At 39.1% G+C, this 20,003-nt stretch overlaps 2 protein-coding genes across 4 annotated transcripts in view; both read right to left on the reverse strand.

The window, feature by feature from the left end:
• Window positions 1-965, reverse strand: part of SEPTIN5 (septin 5) — a 45,660-nt gene extending 44,695 nt beyond the window's left edge. The window contains exon 1 of the mRNA XM_075041568.1: window positions 290-965. The gene's annotated coding sequence lies outside the window, so the exon portion shown is untranslated. The remainder of the gene's footprint in view (window positions 1-289) is intronic.
• Window positions 966-3,304: 2,339 nt separating this feature from the next.
• Window positions 3,305-20,003, reverse strand: part of LOC142037288 (septin-2) — a 40,553-nt gene continuing 23,854 nt past the window's right edge. For 2 of the 3 annotated variants that reach the window (XM_075041566.1, XM_075041564.1), the window contains exons 11-13: window positions 19,531-19,588; window positions 12,261-12,354; window positions 3,305-4,099 (exon numbers count right to left, since the gene is read on the reverse strand). In XM_075041566.1, coding sequence (XP_074897667.1) covers window positions 12,286-12,354; window positions 19,531-19,588 — 127 coding nt within the window. In that variant the 3' untranslated portion in view covers window positions 3,305-4,099; window positions 12,261-12,285. The remainder of the gene's footprint in view (window positions 4,100-12,260; window positions 12,355-19,530; window positions 19,589-20,003) is intronic. The other variant, XM_075041565.1, reaches the window with a different exon arrangement.

A 20,003-nucleotide genomic window follows, 5' to 3' on the forward strand; every position in this document is an offset into this window, starting at 1 on the left:
AGCCCCAAGGCTGAAAGCCCAGGTAGCTGGACACCACCCCACCGCCGCCGCGTCACGGCGGGGAGAAGCTCCGACCGGGCAGGGCCGGGGCCGCGGCCGGCCATAGCGAGCCCTGCGGGGCGGGGGGAGCCCACCTACCTGCTTCTCCTCTGCAAGGGCGGATGGACGAGGGCGGGACGCCCGCGGCGGGAGGCGGCAGCGGGGGAGAGAAAAGAAGAGAAGAGTGAGGCGTGAGGGATGCGGCGGGCCGCGGGGGAGGAGCGGCCGCGGGTCCCCCCCGCCGCCTCACCTGGGTTGACCAGCTTGCTCTTGTACCGCATGCCGGTGCTCATGGTGCCGCCGGCGGCCCTGCCTTGCCGGGAGCCGACAAGAACGCCGTGCCCGGGCGAGCGCGGAGTGCGCGGCGACGGCCGCCCCAGCGCTACCGCTACCGCGGGGCCGGGGCCGGCCCGGGGCGGCCAATCCCGGGAGCCCGCCCCGCCCCGCGCCCGCCCCGGTGCCGGTGCCGGCCCCGCGCCGCCCTCCTCTGCCCCGGGGGTGGGAGGGTGGGCGACCCCCGCGTTAGCGCATCGCTCGCACCGGCCGGAGCACGCAAGGGCCCCGCAAGCCCCCAGCACGGCTTCCTCGCTCAGGGGTGGAAGGCTGGAGTAGGAAGCGGTCCTTACTCTCGAGGAGGAGGAGGAAGACGTCATATAAAAAAAAACCAAAACCAAACCAACACAAAACCAAAAAAAAACCCCACCACACAACACACACAAATGGAATAAATAGGAAATGTGGTTCCAGATTTAGCGTCTCAAAATACAGTGGGAAGGCCTGAATCATACTGCAATCGTACCGTGCAAAGTAGGAATGCGTGCTGTTTCCATTAAAACGTTTGAAAGAGGCGATATGGAAAGTCATTTCAGGTAAAAACTGTCAGTATAACTTTTTCAGAAAAGGCAGGAGAGAACTCAAATGAATTTTAAACACTCCACAAGCAGCAGCAGCACGTGATTTAAGAACAGCTCATAGGAACCTCAACTCAACAGTAAAGGAGCAAGAAGAGTGGGATGTGAAGCCTCAGGACACCCGGATCCTTTCCACAACTTCCACAGCTGCAGGGAGGGACCACATCTTCCCCATTTCAAGGACAGGTAAACAATCAGACTTGAAACTCTTCTGAATACAGGACAGGACAGGACAGGCTTGGCACGGTGATGGCTGCACAAGTACAAGGATACTCCCCTCCCTCGGAACAAAACTGACACGGATGCCACAGTGTCACACTAACTTCTCAAACCACTGTAGTTATCACAGTGCTTATCTTGCCATTTCTTCCACCTTCTCATTCAAAACGTCCCTCATATCAAAACAAGGAGACACTTCCAAGACCAGAGACTGGCAATCCTAGGCACATACATTTTAAAACCCCATTAGCTCATGCCCAGTTCACTTTTAGCCATTGATTCAAAGCATCAGAAAAAAAATAAAAATCAGGTAATTCTCAGCATATTTGCTTGCTTTTAAATGCTAGAGAGCCACAGACCATTACAGACTCTACACCACAATTAAAGGCACCAACAAGCCAATCAGCCTTTCACGAGTTGTTTTATAGTCTGCCACAGCGTTTTAAATCTAATGAAGACTGAAAGGACGGCAATCAACCGCTCCTTGATCCTGCTGAACAGTCATTAAAATAGTTACATGTGGGCACTTTGTCACAGTGCTGGAAAATGTCAGCATGGAGAAGGCCAGGGTGGAATTCAGAGAAAAGGGACTTGTCTTCCATGGCCCTGACACTGCCGACACCGATGGGAGTAGAAATGCAAGGTCGGAAATTAGGTTCTAGCCAGGGTCTTCTATCCAGGGATCTTCACAGTAGCAAAGACTTGGCTTAAAAACTATACCTTCCCTTGTTAAGCTGTGAAGTATTTTAACAAAACCAAGCTCAAATGTAACTGAAGATTAACATCAGACAACATCAAAGAAATGGTAAAAGGCATAAAGATTAAGCCTACATTGAAAGGAAAAGCACTCACGTATGGTATCAGCAGTACTGCAAGCCCTTCTTGGACAATTATTAAAATAGATCTCAGGTTTTGAGCCAAAATGCTCCAGCTGGAATTCACAAGCCCAAAGACGGCAGACACTAGCAATCAATAATCAATATCCGCTAGTAAAAAATCCGTTCACTGAGGCTCCCACACAAGAATTGTGACAGTAACTTTAGGTGCCTGGCTTTGAAAAGAGGGGAGAAAAAAAAAGCTCTGTTTTTAATAAAATTAAAGACTAGGTGCTTCTGAAAGCCTACTTCCCCATTGTCCTAATTTGCCTTGAAAGATGAACCTTTCATGTTACCTTTGTTCAGAGAGCTAATCCAGTATGTAACTAATCTAACTAAAGTCTTGGTTTTTCAGGAGGGGCGCGGCTGTCCTGACTTTCACAAGCACAAATGGACAGCACATAATTTTAAGAAGGTTGCAAAATATGATGCAAGATTCTGGAAAAAAAACAACAAGAAAGCTGTACAAAATGGCACACAATTAATGAGAACTTGTTGGCCATTAAGTCTCTCGCCTTGGCCCTCTTGACAGACATGCTTACAATTCAAATCTTCATAAAACCTGAAGATACTTTGTATGAACACAAATCTGTCACTCCATTTCTTCTTTCAACTTCATTATAGCAGCCACTGAGATAACAATGTAATGTCCATTTTATGCAGTTCAACTCCAAACACAAACCAAACATGCATCCCTGTGATGCAAATCATTTGTTAAACCTATCCTGACTAAACACTCATTGCTAGACAGCAAAATTAGGGCTAATCATTACATGAAAGACACCCCACTGTAGTACAGAAGACAAAGTGTCTCAATCCCATAGTTACAAAATAATATATGCATAAGCATATATATAATACATGCAAGACTAAAAAAGCATGCAGAAGAGAGCTATACACTCAGTAATGACATAAAGGAAACAGCAACATTTATGAATTTATAAACTAAGGTGTGCGATCAGATTTTCCAAGGTATTTACCAACCTAAAAGATGTCAGTAGGTGCCTAATGAACTTCGGAGGAAAAAAAAAGTGGATGCAAAGTCTTGCTACCTAACTTCCCGTTAAAACATTTTTAAAGTTGTTTTGAAATGAAATCAAAGCAGTTGTAGACAAATTCTAGAAAACGCCTTCATTCCCCAGGGTAAACATCATGATTCCTTTGAATATGCACTGTGCATGACGCCATTACAATATTTCATAGATTAGCCTGAAAAAGCCAAAATCAAAAAAACAACAAAAACCACCCCAAAATTCAACATTTTCCACATTCATACAATTTATTACAAAACTTCAATGAAAATTAGTGTTATGGTATATAAAAAATTCCATACATGCCATCGCTCAGCTGACAGATAAAAATGCCTGTGACAGAAATTCTTGGAATCAATACTTGAGACCTGAAGACAAATCTTCAGAGGCATCCACAGAAGTTGTTGGCATGTGTAGTGTTTATGGTATGTTAAGGCACAATGATTTAGAAAAGTCAGCTTCTTTGCATCACTGGTGAGTCATCAGTGTTTTGTACCTTTTCTCATACATCACACAAACATAAATCACCAGAGATGAAGCTTCAAAAGTAACCAAAGCACAGAGAGAGTTATGAAAAACTGATATGATACACAATGACTTAAAATGGCAAGTGAAAGCTATGATACTGTGCAAACACACATACATTTACCGTAAACAGGCGACAAAGTCTTTCAGGATTAATCACGAAACTGTTCAGAATAACCTAGCAGATACACGATTAACTCCTTAAACCCATCACAATTACTAGTCCAAGCAGTGTACTCTATCAGTTTTTGTATAAAAAGGTATAGGAAGGATAATAAAACCACATTTATAAGTATGAAGACAGTGTTACCAAAATAATAAAAAAAGATACAATATAACTTGATTAACATTGAATATATAAAACAAGCCGTTTCACAACACGATCTTCAGACTTTGTTTTAACGCAGGTCTTGATCTGCAGCATCCAGCTTTTGCATTTGAATGTTACCATTCGGTCAAAGAAAACAGAGCACCCATCCACTTAGAGAACTGTATACTGCTGTGAACAAAAGTGGAAAACAAAGAGCATTAGAAAGGACAAACTGTCAGGGCGTTTGGAGCAGTCTGAGCCCCTCTGACCAAAGCAGGGTAATCGAAGATACAGGGCATTTCAGATACTGCATCACACGGACCTGCATTAGGACTAGATCAACTGAGTCAGATGCAGTTTGGCCACAAATATTTATCACAAATGTCTAATAAGAGCACATAAATGAGAATTTATTTTTAGTTACACACTTTCTTAAGCACCCACACACTACTCCATCTGCAAGAATACAAGAACTGTGTTACAGCTCATCTCAACAGTAACGCATACAATACACCAACCTCCACCTGTTATGTGAAGCATTACTTCTGCTGAGGAAAAGGAAAACCACTTATCTAAAATGGTGCTAAAAGTAAGCAGCAAGTTTGATGTCATGCACACTTATTACACTGCTTAGGTAAAACAGGAAAGTAAATAGATTTTTCCAAGCATTCATACAGCAGTATTGATACAGCTGAAAGAAGGGATACCAGTCTGTAATTTCAAAAACAACTACCAGTTTTGGATGTCTCTATAGCTACTCGCCAATTGAAATGGCTGCTACAAAGAAAGCAGAATTCCAGCTTTCCCTGAAAATTGGGCCCTGCTTAAGAAGCTGTGTCAGATTTGGAACTCAGGAGACACCTCAAATTCTCCAGTTCCAAAAATACTCATACCCAACAGGAAAAAATAGCTTTATCTCAACGTTCATCTGGATGGAAAAAAAAAAATATCCTACAAAACATTGTTGTGTCAACTCACTTGTAAAGTACAGTGCAACACTCATCTAGACTACAGTTGCTGACTCCAGCTAGGATCAGGAGCAAGGAAAGCTGACAACAGGGTCCTCTGCTCTTTGTCATTCTCACAGTGGGAATTCTGTTCAATGCGCAATTACTTAATATTTTAAGGAGGCCATCAATTCCCATAACAACCAGAACAAGCAAGCCAGCATTAAGGCTTTAAAGCCAGAGTCCATACATTGCTAACCAAAGCCAATATTAAAATTCAAAATTACCCTGTTGCGCTACACTGCTACTCCGACTATGAAAGAGGAACTAAATTTCTGCCGTTGCCTGCCTAACTCTAATCTGTTACAGAAGATACCTCAAGAGGAAACCATAACTGACGCTTCAGACTCACAAAAAGACTGGAATTTCCAATAAACATGAAGGCTCAGGTTATAAGCACAGCTGTGCAGTGATGTTACCAGCATTAGCAACACGATATCCACATTTTATACGCTCATAGAACATACTTGGGCAAAGTATGTTTGTGCATTTTCAGTGTGGATTCATTTCACTGCTCCTTCTTCCTAATCTCCTTATGAGACAATATTTTATGATACTGTTCTTTACAAATTTGATCTCCAGTTTTATTAGACTAACCTTACAGTCTCCCATATTCCTTTCACCAATACAGAGCTTTAATAAATGCCTCCATTTGCAATGTGAATTCATACCATCGTTTAAGAAAGACGATACATTTCTCCAGTATGCCATTAAAACAAAACTTTCTCAGTAAGGAGCGTAACTAACATTACATATGCCTCCAACCTGACGCACATGGTCAAACAGCTCAGAATCCTGTATTTGTAAAGGTTTTGAATGCCTTGGGAAGGAATGGATTTGCCTCCCCCTCAGCTGCTTCAAGAACACCGCTACAATGCAGGGCAACTTGACATCTCTCCGTGTACGCTTCTGAATTGCCAGTGAGAGAAATTTGCTTTATAAGCAGTTACATTTTCTCATGGACCTAAATTCTTTTTCATCAAATAGCATCCATTTTATGTTGTAGCTACAGCTCTTTGAGTGTAAAATCATTAGCAAGAACTTTGAAAAATGGTATCTTTCCAAAAGGAGTATCGAATGACACCAATATCCCATTGTTAGCTAGTTTTGACTCATTTAGTCACTCGCACCCCTAAAATTTGGGCTTCTGATATTTCAGTCATCCTCTGTTGACTTTGCTGCTTCAAGTTTGTTCCCTTTCCTTTTGCTACTCTGTAGCAACACCTTATACTTCCTCATAGCAAAGGTCATCAGCCAAGTATATACAAAGTTAAACTGGCCTTTGAACTGCTTTCCAATGTTTATCAGTTAATTTAATATGCTAACGCAGTTAATATCCACTGAGTCACATACACATACCAGGCTCCAAGCTCCAGAACTATAAGAGATGTTCCTCTGAAAACATTTATTTAGCAACAGGTGGCCTGAAGCATTTACAGGTCCCCTGTGATACCACGTCAGGCTTTGGCACGGAGCTGGTAGGTCTACGTCCTCCACTCCTCAGGCCCACTAATGCCCAAGAAATTCTGGCAGCAAGCACCTCCCCTCACCCCCTGCATCCCATGCATCCAACAGCTGTCACTGAGACAGAGGAAGAAGTGGAATATGTCAGTTGTAACACTCCTTGGTAATCAAGCCTCTCGGAGGCAGAATGGAAGGTGCCACTGCACATACTCACAAGAATTGAGAATGCCACTGTAGCCACTGCACTGTGGACTCCATCTTTCCCAAGGCATCGACACATCAGTGAAAAGCAAATAAATGTATTTCCACTCACTCCTGACACTTCCCCACAAAACAGGACTTCTGCAGTGATCCATTAGGAATTTTATATTCTATTTTATATTCTCTGGGATCACTTGACAAAAATTGAACCAATTTGCATTGATCCATTTATTGATAAAATTTATCGAGATACAGTTTGGGCAATTATGGTGAAGGTATCAGAAAAACTTGTTATTGGGTGTTTCAATTTTCTTCATTTTAAGTTTTGCAAACATTGTACCATTCCTTCAAAAGCTTTTAAGTCTGCAAAGTAAAGAGTGTTTTGGTTTTGGGGAGGTGTGGGGGGGGGGCATTTTGCTCTCCTCTCTTCTATAAGCATAGCAGTTACGGAAATTGGTCTTAATGGGAATGGGCTTTTCAAGATGCATGAATCCTACAGTGTTAGAATGATACACCACTATTTCTAGGGGAAAATTTTCCTTATAGAAATAGGTCCTGACAAAATCCTGGAAGTTTTGCATATAGAAAATGCAGACCGAGAGAAATCCAAGCCAGATTCTTTAAGAGCCAGAAGACAGACAATATTTAGGTACAGAAGGTTTTACAGACCTGACTAATACTTCAGACTTACATATCACATTAATGATACATATTTTTTTCTGTACAATGCTTTGAAGACTACAAATTTAACAAAGTACTACCTTTTTCCTATTGGGAAGAGTTGCACAATTTTTTTTTCGTCAAAGGCCACAGAGATGCTGTGGAACAGCCAAGGTCAGTATCCAAGTACAACATGGTCTTTTATTATGTTCTACTTGCAATCCAAGAACATGACTGTTTCACCAACTGAAAGCAGTATGGACTAACAGGGAAATGTAAGATATTATTTTTAGATGAACACACTCAAATGAAAGCTTTATTGTTCTATACATCAAGGATTAAGGCCATAACATGACTCAGACCTGAAGTCTGCCTAGCTCTTTGCACGTTATACAGAAGGGCAGGTGGGGACCAGCTACAAGGTAGCTCTTGAGGACCCTGCTAAGGTCTTTCTATACAAGTCAACTGCAAGGTCCTATGGAGCCACACAAGTTCAGCACTTTAGTTGTACAGCAGCAGAGGAAAAATGACAATTTCTATCAGAAGTCTACTTTCTAGGGGAAACAAAAACTTGTGCTAGCCCATCAAGGCAGGGTTTGCTGAACAAGTCCATGGTTAGAAGAGCTGAAAAAGAGTTGGAGAACAATGGCGCTCTTCTAGTCTAGTTTCTAGCCAGAGAAACATCCACTAGCAGCGCCAGGCAGTTGTTCCAAATACTACAAATTTGCCCAAGCTTCACATTCTCTAGGCTCTCAATTTCAGCTGCCAAAAACTACAACATGATCTTTACTTCCTCAAATGACATTTCTCATCAGATCAATTCAGCATTCAGCAGCATCGTTTTAGAAGGCTGGTTGCTATGACAATGCTTTGTGTTGTTCTGTTAAATTATGTCAGTTCATTGGTAGAAAGAAATAGCTGTTTGGTGCCTTTAGTACTATTCTTATCAAGAATCAGAACAGTGTTAGTGAGCTCAGGAGGTTTTAAAATACTTGTGGAAATCATGAGCTATACTAGAAGAATTCTCAACATCCTACAGATATTTTAAGTGCAAGATGCTTGGGTTTTTTTCTGAACACATTTCCCTAACCATAACTACATTTCCAGCTGGCTATATTTGTTTTCCATAGCCTGGCTTCTGTTACTGGTTTGTCCCAGTATGATCTTGAAGCTGAGTAGAAGACAAGACAATCCAGATTTGTAAGAATAAAAAGAGGAAAACAGATTGCAAAGAGATACACTTTCAGAAACAGAGAAGAAAAAGGGAAGAAACACCCATCAACAGGCATTTCATTTGAAAAAATAATTCCAGCTTTTCATAATAATTGCTCATCTGAGATGGACAAGTTCAGAAACTAGTAAATATGCTGTTGGAATTACTGCAGGCTTATTTCAAAAGCATTTTGTATTGGAATATCCAAATAAAACTAAATCTGTTTTAGTTTTTAGTAACTTATTCCACCCAGCCATCTCCTTCCTGTCCAATCCTTCATTTGAACTGTCAAATATAAGAAGCAATAAGCTCCTACACTTCACAGCAGTGTCTTGCATTTTAGAAATCTGAAAAATCAAGCTTGTCTTGAAAGTCTTTACCATGCTTCACATGGACTTGTAAGATTAGTATAACGAAAGTTAGGGTAAAAAAATTGTTCCTGCTTATTCCAAGAGTATTCTGCTGTCTAGCAGTGCCCTCACTGCCTGCTACAAACACCTCCACATGCACCATTTGTACACAGAAGCTATGAAATGTTTAGAGGAAATGGACAAAAGTGTAGGTCAACACGCCTTTGTTAGGGATGCTCTAAAAAGCTCTTATCAGCACCATCCTGTAGAGTAAGTCTGTACTCGCAGGCTTTTGTCAAAAACTGCGGTTGGCACACTGGTCACTACTGTTTCCAAAATCATCTTCCCTTCCTACCTCTAATCCAGTCTCCACCAGCGCTGCTATTCATTCTCCTTCAGGCTTCTACTTCTCCACAGCAAGAAATCTGTCCATCGTCTTTGGAAACTCTGAGCATATTCCCTGCATATAATCTTTGCCTTTGTCACTCCCTTTATGCCTCTCTTACTCCAGTCTTGAAAGTAAAGGAAACTGCTTGAAGTAAATTCTCCCTTTGCTCTTTCCATAATACTTTTAAAGATACCCCTATTCAAAAGGGATCAAGGAAACCAGACCTTCCAGTCATCCCATCTGTGTAGCACTTTATGATAATACAGACTCGTCAAGTCTTTTTGGCAAGGATTTGAGTTTAGCACTTCTTAATCATTATACAATGCCAGACTCTTTCCAGAAAACCCCAAAACATTCAGCAATCTTCTCCCCACCCCGAAATACATCTGAAATCAGAAGTGCGTATTTCACATATATGGATATTACCACATTTCATTATCCTACTGTTTAGTCTCCAGCTCGTATCTATGAAGGTATTTACAGCATACTTCTCTTTTCCAAAATATCTGAAAACATCTTTATACTTGTACTTTATGAAGGGAAAAATATTTTTAAGGGACTTTCGAAGAAAATTAATGAATATGTATTTATCAAAAATAAAGAGTGAAAACATTAATTTTTACATAAGTTATAGATAAAGTTACATATTTTTCTCAGCACAAGGATAAGTAAGGGTGCAAAAAAGCAATTGGAGAAGAGACTGCTTTCAGCAGCAGAGCTGATAATTTAAAGTTCTTGTAAAACTAGAACCTGAGAGATGTTCAAGATAAGCTGTGATAGAACAAGAAGATTGATCTCAAGTATATTTAAATTTGTTGACAGTTTGGTTTTGTTAACTACTGTGTTAATTACAAGTTTCCTGGTATCTCTGGAAATAGTGAGTTCAGTAAAATACAGCAAATAAATCTGATGGGAATGATGCAGGTTAAAATTATCGTTCCTCCTAAACTGCAAAATCAGTTAGCAAGCATGAAAGAAACTTCCCTAAGGCTAAGTTCTAGGTGAGGATTCACCTCAACATGTTGACAGGATCACACAGCAACACTCCGGTTTAGCAGGACTGCAATTGCAGTTCTGACTGTGCATATTAGCCAACAAATTATGGTAAAAGCCTATCAATCAATATCTCAAGAGTAACAAAAAAGGAGTTTAAAATTCTTTCCTGAAAGCAATCTGACAAATGACATGATTTCCAGAGCAGCTGCAGAAATATAGTTTAGCAGATTCCAGAGAAACAGCGGGACCTCCACATATGACGATCTCATTCAAATCCTTCTCAAATTTGTTCACATTCAATATTTCAGACCAACTAACTTTAAGATTTAGTTCAAACTAAATCACAACATCATGTGGATGCTTAGTTAAGTCTGCAAAGCTCTCCTGCTTAACACATTTAGTAGTCCAAGATGCATTCCAAATTAGCAATGTAAAGCATCTACAAAATAACATTTCACTTGGATGCACGTGAGCATGCTCAGAACTCTGTTTACTTAAGTATCCATGGCTGCAAATTCAGCCTGGGACAAACCTTGCTCCAATTTGTTTTTATAAATATCATATCCAGTGTTGCCAGAAGCTGTGAAACACAGGGAATTCTGGTTCCATTACTGGCTAACCATTAGTGGGAATACTGCATCCGATTAGCCCTCAGATACTGATTTCACAGCAAGTCCAGTATCTAGGAACTGAAGAAAGAGCTCTGAATATATTTGTAACATTTGCCATCCTATGCTCTACAAGCAACAACTATGGACAAGCCTGTTAGGTTTAGGGTGGGTTCTTTTCTTACCAACTATCAGTTTAAAGGATGCTATGTGATTAAATGTGATTTGTAAGTCGCAGAAAGAATTGAGCTCCTTTGCAAAAAACATAATAATAATTTAGACTACATAAGGTTTCCTGCATCAAACAGCCATTTTCACAAGTGGTCAGAGTTTGGCCATATGATAACAAAGTCACCGTGAAAACTTGGGACCTTCAGTTCAGTCTAAAATATTTAACAAGCTACATAATTACCAGCTACTGTCTGGGGAAGCAAGAGCTTTATCTCAGACACTGCTATCACATACACTGCATGGTCAGATACAAAATTATCCTCAGTGTTTAGATTTCCAACTCTGGGAAAATATATCTTAGTATGGAAGTTGGAAGACATGATGTGAAGACTCCTCTATCTGCAAGACTTGGAATTATGACAGTAGGAAACCTGAGTTTGAACTACTTTTTTCCCCTTAACTACTTCACTCAAAGATCACAGTGCGCATACCAGTAAAATCATCAACATCTGCTTAAATAGGAATCCAGTGAATAAATTTATTCCTTAGGAGATTTTTTTTTTATTTTTTTTTTTTAATATAAACAGGAAGACTGAAGGTTCAAATAAAGGCAACAAAAAATCTCCTTATTTTAGGCTTGGAATGTTGGCAGCTGCCACAAGGTCATAAGGGATAATACAATCCATTTTATTCAAGCTTTACATTCCAGAAGACCAGCAATCACAACTAGAGTATTAAACTGAAGTATTAAGCAACAAGACTCCTCATATCCTTCTATTTTTTATTCTTGCATTTAAAAGAAGAATTATGCCAGAAGAGCTGCATTCAGAAGAAAGCATGAATATTTGCTACAATAATTTTTTTTTTTCCACTCATTCAGATCCCACCTAATATATCATATATGCATCAAGGGAGTTCTGTATTGAGTACAGGTAACCAGTTCATCTAAAATTTTGTTCGGTTCTTTGAAAAAATTGCTATAAATTCAGCAGCCTACATACCCCAAAACACCCTAACTTTTGTTTACGTATAGTCAAATTAATTTTCTGAGCAGCTTTTGCTAACAGAAACAAAGCTGCATGATCCAAAAATAAGGCACTGAAGATAAGCATTTACAGGTCTTAAAAACAGCTGGAAAGGTAACATCTGCATAGGTCTTTATTTCTAGTCTACCCAGAACATCACTCAATTTTTTCTATAAGCACTGTAAAAGCAAGTCCAAAGTGCAAAATTGACAATAATAATTGTGAAAATCTTATATAAGAGGAGTAAACTAGTAAGAAAAGTCATACCTGATACATCCAGATGTTAAGCATCTTAATCATCTCCAGGCTTCATCCTCATTTGGGCCTGCATCTGTGCAATCATCTCCTGCATGCGGCGCAGCTGTAAGAGAAAAACACCCACATGTTTAAAACAATTTCATGAGGAATCCAAAATCCAGGAAACTTGAAATCTTTTTCTTCCATGGTAGAACGCAGATCCAATTTGCCTCTTTATAAACTGGAAACGTTAGATTAATTCACATGATTGAATACTTTGTTTTTCCCATCACAGATTCTTTAATGCATTACATCTAACTTTCACAAAAAAATTGTAAGAATACTTATAGTGAAAATTAAGCAATAAAATCCAAATCTTTTGAAGCTTGCAGACCTGTGAATTTAATCTACAATAAAGAAAACATGGCCTTTATGTGTGGACAGAGGTACACTGCTTGAGTGAGCTGAAGCAGCTTTGTTCTGATACAAGTGCTCAAAGCATAAAATCATGTATTAATAGTCATCTTGTGGCTAGCCAGATACTGTTGCTAAAAATTTGCAGAGTTAACAGCCCAAGGTGCAGAGAGAATTTAAAAACTACTTCAAAAGCAAAACAGAAAGATGTTTACAAAATTTGGAAACACAGACTAAACATATTAAGCACCAATATTTTTACATCTAAACAATGACCTTTCCTGGAAATAACTGTTTTCTTAAAGGCATTTTCTTATGACACTTAAGTTAATTTCCATCTCATAAAATGCTAGTTATATATAATGCTTCCCCCCCATTAATTTAAATAAACATTCCTAAGAAAGAATAAGAAACACCAATACAGATTTTCAAAATGTATATGCAAATACCTCTAATTTGGTTTAAAAATAACTAAGTATTTCCTTCCAAATGCAGGTGGGGAAGTTCCACATACACAATTGCAAGTGCCCTATCTTACAAACTGGAAAAGAAATAGGCTGCAATTTCCATACACATTGTGTAAAATATGAGTCTGTCTCAAACTGGAGATCATGTCATAATGTAATAATGTGAGGTTTTTATAGCAAATTTTCATTATTCTAAGAATAATTGCGTAGCTTTTAATATATCCAGCTTTTTTCCCCCTTTAGGAAAAAAGTAGTTAGAGAACTGCTTTCATCTGTTTTCCAGAGGTGTGTGCACGTATGAAAGAAAGTCTTCAACTCAAAAAGCACTGCTATGTTTAAACAAGTATACTGTATTTTCATCCAGTCAACCACATCAGTTATTGTGATACCAGTTACTCCAGCAGATTCAATACAAAAAAATCTGTGATAAATGCTTGACTACATCTATGTGGTGTTGAGCTGGATTTGTGGGGGCTTTTTTTTGTTTTGGGGGGAGTTTCTTGGGGTTTGTTTTGGTTTTTTTGTTTGTTTGTTGTTGTTTTTTAAAGCTGAAAGAAGCATCACAGAACAGGGAAAAATTAACTGCAGATGCCTATATCACTTTTTCTTGCCTGGCCTCAGATACTGATTCGGGAAAGCGTAAGAAACTGAAGTGCAGAGCTTGCAGCATAGCCAGAGATAACAGAGCTTGCCTAAAACTAGCTGGCTTACATACTGATACTTATCCTCTTGCTGCAGCGGCACAGGGTTCAGTAAAGGCTAATTCAGGTTCCTGTGACTGCAGCATAAATACACTCTGACAAAAGGCGATTCACACAGGAATGGAGCGAGATACAGCTAAGTCTGTATTATATATAGCCATCTGTATTATATACAGCCATTATTATATAGCCATCTACATCTTTCTGCAAAACACTTAAAACAAAAGCTTCTCATCAAAAAGATGGCATAATGCTGCATGAAGGAGGAAAAAAAAAGCAGAAAGTCTCAGAAATGAGAGTTGCATTGATTCCATGGTCCAAGAAAAAGAGAAAAGTTTCAAAGATCAACTTGTAAAAATGTAAGACACCTGGTCTTTTGAACTGCCTCTCTGCCGATTTACTATCAGAATAGAACTAGGTTTTTGGAAGCTCGCCTACTTGAGCTTTCCCAAGAGCACTCCAAGCTGAGCCATGAAACATTCCCAAAATAGAAACCATTCAGTAATCACAGGGGAAGATACTGCTGCACATGTATTATGGTGGTTGCTCAAACACAGCATTCTGCTAACAGCCAACATCACATTTTAAGACTTAAATACAATGTCGAGTCTCACATTTTCTTAACCTTAACTGGTAAAATGTGCCCACACCATGAAAGAAATCAGATGCTGCATATGACTCAAATGTAAGGTAGGACAAAAGCACTAGGAGACCTACTCTGCTCTAACATTAAGATTGTAAGAAGATTTTCCTTTTCTATTTTCATGTGGTGTTTTTGAGATCTACTGGTGGAGTGTTAGTCTCATCCATTAGCTAAATAATGGCAAGTTTCTGAAGCTATTTTAGCATAACTCAGTAGAAAAACTCAGGCACAAAGCCTGCTAAAGAAACTAGGCACATTGTTGTCTCCTACGGCCATTAGTAGGTAAGTCATCACTGAAGTTTCCTTTTCATAAGGGAAGCTGGCGAATAAAAAAGAAAATAAAAATAAACAGGTACTCAAGCACACCTATCTTTCTCACTGCATCCTCAGCTGCATCAGCATTTTGTTTTGGTTGTTTTTGTTGAGCATTTGATATGCAAGCAATCCAGAGTGATTGCTTTCTACTGTAAAACTGTGGCTTCTCAAGAGCTCTAAGCAAACTCACAACTATCAGTTTCGTAACAGTATTCTTAGCAGACAAACTATGACTAATGATAGATGCCACACACTAAAACCTGGCTGCATAACTACAGGGCTAAAGTTAGATGTAATAAGCGAACTTGGGGAGAATTCACACAAATATCTCTAAGAGAAAGTAATGTGCGCAGTAAGAATCCTGTCAGCTCAAGTGTAAAATTAAAATTAAAACCAAAAAAAGAATCAAGCTGTATTGTACTCAAAGTGGTAACCATGTCAGTCTCTTCCACAATTACTCTTCAAGTAGAGGACAGGTCATAAGAACCATTCCTACACATTACAATACAAGCTAAAAACAACTTGTGTGTCTTCACCTTATTAGACCTACTGGATAGACATAAACAGTCTTTCCTCTTAATAAAGGTGATTGTAAAAGACCACACAAAAGACTGAAACTGATGTCATATCAACATCTGTGTTCCCTTCGCTGTTGGGGATTGCAAGCATCAAGGGCATACCATGACTTTGATCTTGCTCAGCAGTAAACCCTCTCACTTGTAAGAGCAGCATTAACATATTCTGCAGGGAACTTGCATTCATGCCCTAAAGAAAGGATGCTGCAACATGATAGCACAGGGTCAATGCACATGGTGAAAAGGAAGCTAGGAAACAGTGTTTGGAAATCTGTTAAAACAAACAATTCCTGTGAATTCCCAGATAACAAAAATCAAAAGAGTAAACTTAACCTTGGTATAAACTCAACTTAGTTTACTTACCATGTCAGGACTAAAATTTACTTCAAACTATCATGTAACTACTGGGTAGTGACTACACATAACTACTGTAGCAACACAGAAAGGAAACAAACATTGAAAATGAGACTTAAGGTTACAGAGTTAAAAGTGAACCATACAGCTTCCTAATGGCTTCCACACCATTAACAGAAACCACAGATACACAGCTTTGCTTTACCTACAAGATTTCATCTATAGTATGTTTTGCCCAGAATACCAACAAGTACTACTCCTGTCTGAACAAGGTGAGTGGCTTTTCAGTGACAACCCTACAGATATCACAGGAAAATAAATGTTAAAAAACGAACAATATCTACTTCCCACTAACCTGCTTCCCCTCCCCACACCAAGTATGATTATTTCTGCCCATGCCTCTACCTAAGAAAGTTCCTAAGGGAAGAGGATGCAAGAATAGGGCAAGACAGAAAGCTGTAGACAGTGGATTTTCTAGTATACCAGGACATTTCCATGACAGTTGCTGTTGGTTAAAGATACTCCCAATACCAAAGAGAACAACTAATCTTGTTAAACTAAGACAAGAAAAATACTCCTGACAAGGGTACTATATTGGAAAAGGGGCTACCAACTAGATAAATGTCTTTCATAAGACACACTGACATTATAAATAGCAGAAGTCACTATGGCCACAGCCATCGCACTACATGGGCAGCAAGCATTGTTCCTTCAAAGAACAACTCAAAAGGACAAAAAAAAAGTTGTTCTTCATTCCAGCTCCCAAGGGATTCCCATTGCTAATTGCTTACTAAGAGTTTTCTTCTCATGATGGTCTCCCAGAACTGAGACTACATCACTTCACAGCAGAAAGCTGAAGCACTCTGCATAAAGCATGCCTCCTTCCCCCTGCACTAGGCAATAACATTCCACAATACAAATTAAACCTTAGAGCTGTTTTTATTTCCCCTTAGGGCTGCAGGCCTTCATCAGCAGCCATGCTGTCTCTTCACATAGAAGTTTTCACCTTATCTTTCAAGAAAACACTTACACAAATACCTGCAATACCAGGCTGTTACCCGCACACGTAAGAGTTCATCATATCCTCACCTACTCACAGGGCTGCTGATACACCCCAGCCTGGCAGCCCCGCCACTGCAGGCTGTTCCCCCACTGACTCGCACACTAAACCAGGGTTCTTCATGTCATCTGATAAAGGATTAAACACATTCAGAAAGTTGAAGGACAGAGAGAAAACAATTTCAATGTTGCAATTAATTCTACTATATTCAGGCTGCTGCTGACCAACTCCACTGAAGACAGTGGAGCAAAGGGATTTGCCCAAAGCCTCAGGGTAGCTCAGTGGAAAAAAATCAGAGGAAGTTTGCTCCTTGCCATTTCATGTAATCACGGCCTTAACATTTTTCTGGAAGTATTGCCTCTCAAAACTTCGAAAGGTTTTTATTACAAGACATTTTTGGAGTAGGAAGATTACAGCACAACACTACAAACTTTTAAGTTTGTGCCCACAACGTCAAAATAAGGTGAACTGCAGCATATTTACAGTAAGGAACATGGATGTCTTTATTCTTATTTTCACTTCCCAGCTCAGAAAAACAGGTCATCACTTGCAAATGAGCAAAAAGCACAACCAGACTGAGCAATAAATCCAAAATGACAGATTAGCAATTCCAAATTGCTGAACTGAGGACCACATCCTTTGACATAATAAAAGATCATTTAGTAAAAGTGATGCCTTGATAAAGATGATCCTGGCGCTAGCCCAAGCATTCATTCCTTCCAAGGTTATATAAACCTCACAAAACTGTAAATAGAACTTCAAGCACCATTACTGATGGGAATGCAAAACAGGAGGGGAAATGGTATTTGTTTTCTCTGCAAAGGCCATGGAATGCAAGCCCATTTCCTCTGTGCCTCTTTCCTCCGCAGACTTTTCCCAGTCTGAACCTTAGGGATGATATGGAGATGAAGGGATTTCATACCAGCTTATCTACAGAAGATTCAGCAAAGCCTCTTGATCTCTTTGGGACAATAGAACGCAGAAGTTAAAAATTTATTTGTTTTTTCAAGTTCTAACCTAATCCTCTGCAACTTCAGCAGCAGTTATTCAGAGATGATTACTCCCAGAGGAAACTTTCAGAGACTGTCCTCCAAGAAATTCAAGACTTCATCCCTTTAGCCATATTATACAAAATATAATACATTACATACATATATAGATATAAAAATACTATAAATACATTCATACAAGAGTGGTCAGAAGAGACTAGTATATAATAACTTCCCTGCCGTATCAACAGTTTCCAGGGGAAACAGTTATAGGAGAATTTTTTCAAATGTAAGCCTTAAGACAAATAGTTCTACACGAATACCCAAGTTTCTATTTAACTACTAGGCATGTACAATTTATATAGTTCAAATAACAGGAGAAACAGTTATGACCTAAGTTCTCAAAGTCTACTGCATGAATCTTGGAAGCATTAAGAAAAAAAAGAAAACACACAAAACATTTCCAAATGATACTCTTGACACTTTCAAAGCATCTAGTATTCCTAGCTATCAGCCGATGGTCTACTGTTGTTTTGCAAACACATCAGGGAGGCAGTTAATCTGGGTGCAGAATACTTGCAGAAGTTCCACTCTAAGTGCATGGCCATCAAGCATACTTATGTTGCTGAAATGAAGTTACACAGTGATAAAGATGCAGCTCATTTAATCTCCAGTAACTCATATTATTAGCTACTAGTTATGGTGATAATCAGCTGTTTCTGTGCTTCCTTTTAGGAAAATTTTTTGCTATTTATGTCGATATGCCAGGGTTAGCCAATAGCTAACCAGGGTTAGCTATTTTTAAATATGGATGCTATAAAGGAAAAAGGAAATGCACAGAGCAAAGTAACTATATTCCAAAAATTTCCACGTATGGGAGTCAATCTTTCACCTCAGAAACACACGGAACTGTGGTTTTTTATTTCTTACTCCAAATCACTGCATGTATGTATTGATCTTTTAAATCCTACCTTCCTCCATTTATGGACTTGTATCCAAGCTGAATTGGATAAAAGAAGGATAAACAGAAAAAACACTATCTTTCAGTTGGCAGCAAGTCTTAAGTTTTCACAGTGCAAGCAGTCATAAGCATTGGCAGTGTAATACCTGAATTTAAATAGTAGGCTAAAAATCTCTGAATCTTTAGAACTTTAGCATAAAAATGTTAAGTTGAAAGGCCTAGTAATAACTTGAAACTAGAGTAAGAAATCAGAGGTTGAAAACATCAAATCCATAAGTTGACTGGTACAACAGAAACGCTATGAATTTTGCTGCAAGTCAAAGATTAAGATGTAAAAACATGCACATTAATTATATCATGGGATTTTTAACACTCAACAACCTTTTTCTACTCCATAGCCACAAGGCATAAGAAGAAATTTACTGGTAACATGCTCATAGTAAGCCATGCACATCTGAAATTACATTAGACTATCAGTCTACCCCAACATACTAAGTTTAAAGCAGCACATGTAGCTGACAAATATAAATTGATTTCAATACATAAAAAAATAGCACCTATCCTTACAGAAAATTAGCATACAAACTGGAAGTGATAAATACCCTGCCTACAACCAGGAGTCCACATGCTACCTACCATCCACAGTACACAAGTGACTATAAACAAAACACTTTGTATGGCCATCTTGTATGTTCAGATTAGGTCTGTCATTTTTCACTACTCCAATCTTACACTCTGTAGGCAGTAGTTGACATAGAATACTGAAATTGGAACATAGTGTATTATATTAAAGAACAACAGTTTTAGAATCTCCCTCTTACCTCAGCCTCTTTCTGCTGGAGGATTCTATCCTTGTCTACCACTTCTTCTTCAACAGGCCTATTAAACAAAAGAACACATTGATGGTATAAGATACAGAAGTAAAAATCTCCAAGAACAGATTCAAGGCTCCTATTTCAGCTAATATAACAACAACAAAAAAAGTCTACATGCTTCCGCACAGGGGAAATTAGGACATTCTTAAACCCATGCTTCCCTTTTGTAAAATGCCATCCTTACCTCACAGACTCCTGTTATTCACTCTCCATTTCTTAAAATTAGATTTCTTCGCTGCTATGTGGATTTTTTTTACCGTTTATTCTAATCAATAGATCCCCTCCACTATCTATACACGGTACAAAAATCAACCATTAAAAAGCTGTGTAGGCTATTTTTTTTCTTCTTTAAGATCAAAATGCTTGGCTGAATACTTACAGAACAAGTAAAGTGGGGACAAGAATAAGTTGCTATCAAA

The sequence above is a fragment of the Buteo buteo genome, chromosome 11 (assembly GCF_964188355.1).
Source record: "Buteo buteo chromosome 11, bButBut1.hap1.1, whole genome shotgun sequence".
In the NCBI taxonomy this organism is placed as follows: domain Eukaryota; kingdom Metazoa; phylum Chordata; class Aves; order Accipitriformes; family Accipitridae; genus Buteo; species Buteo buteo.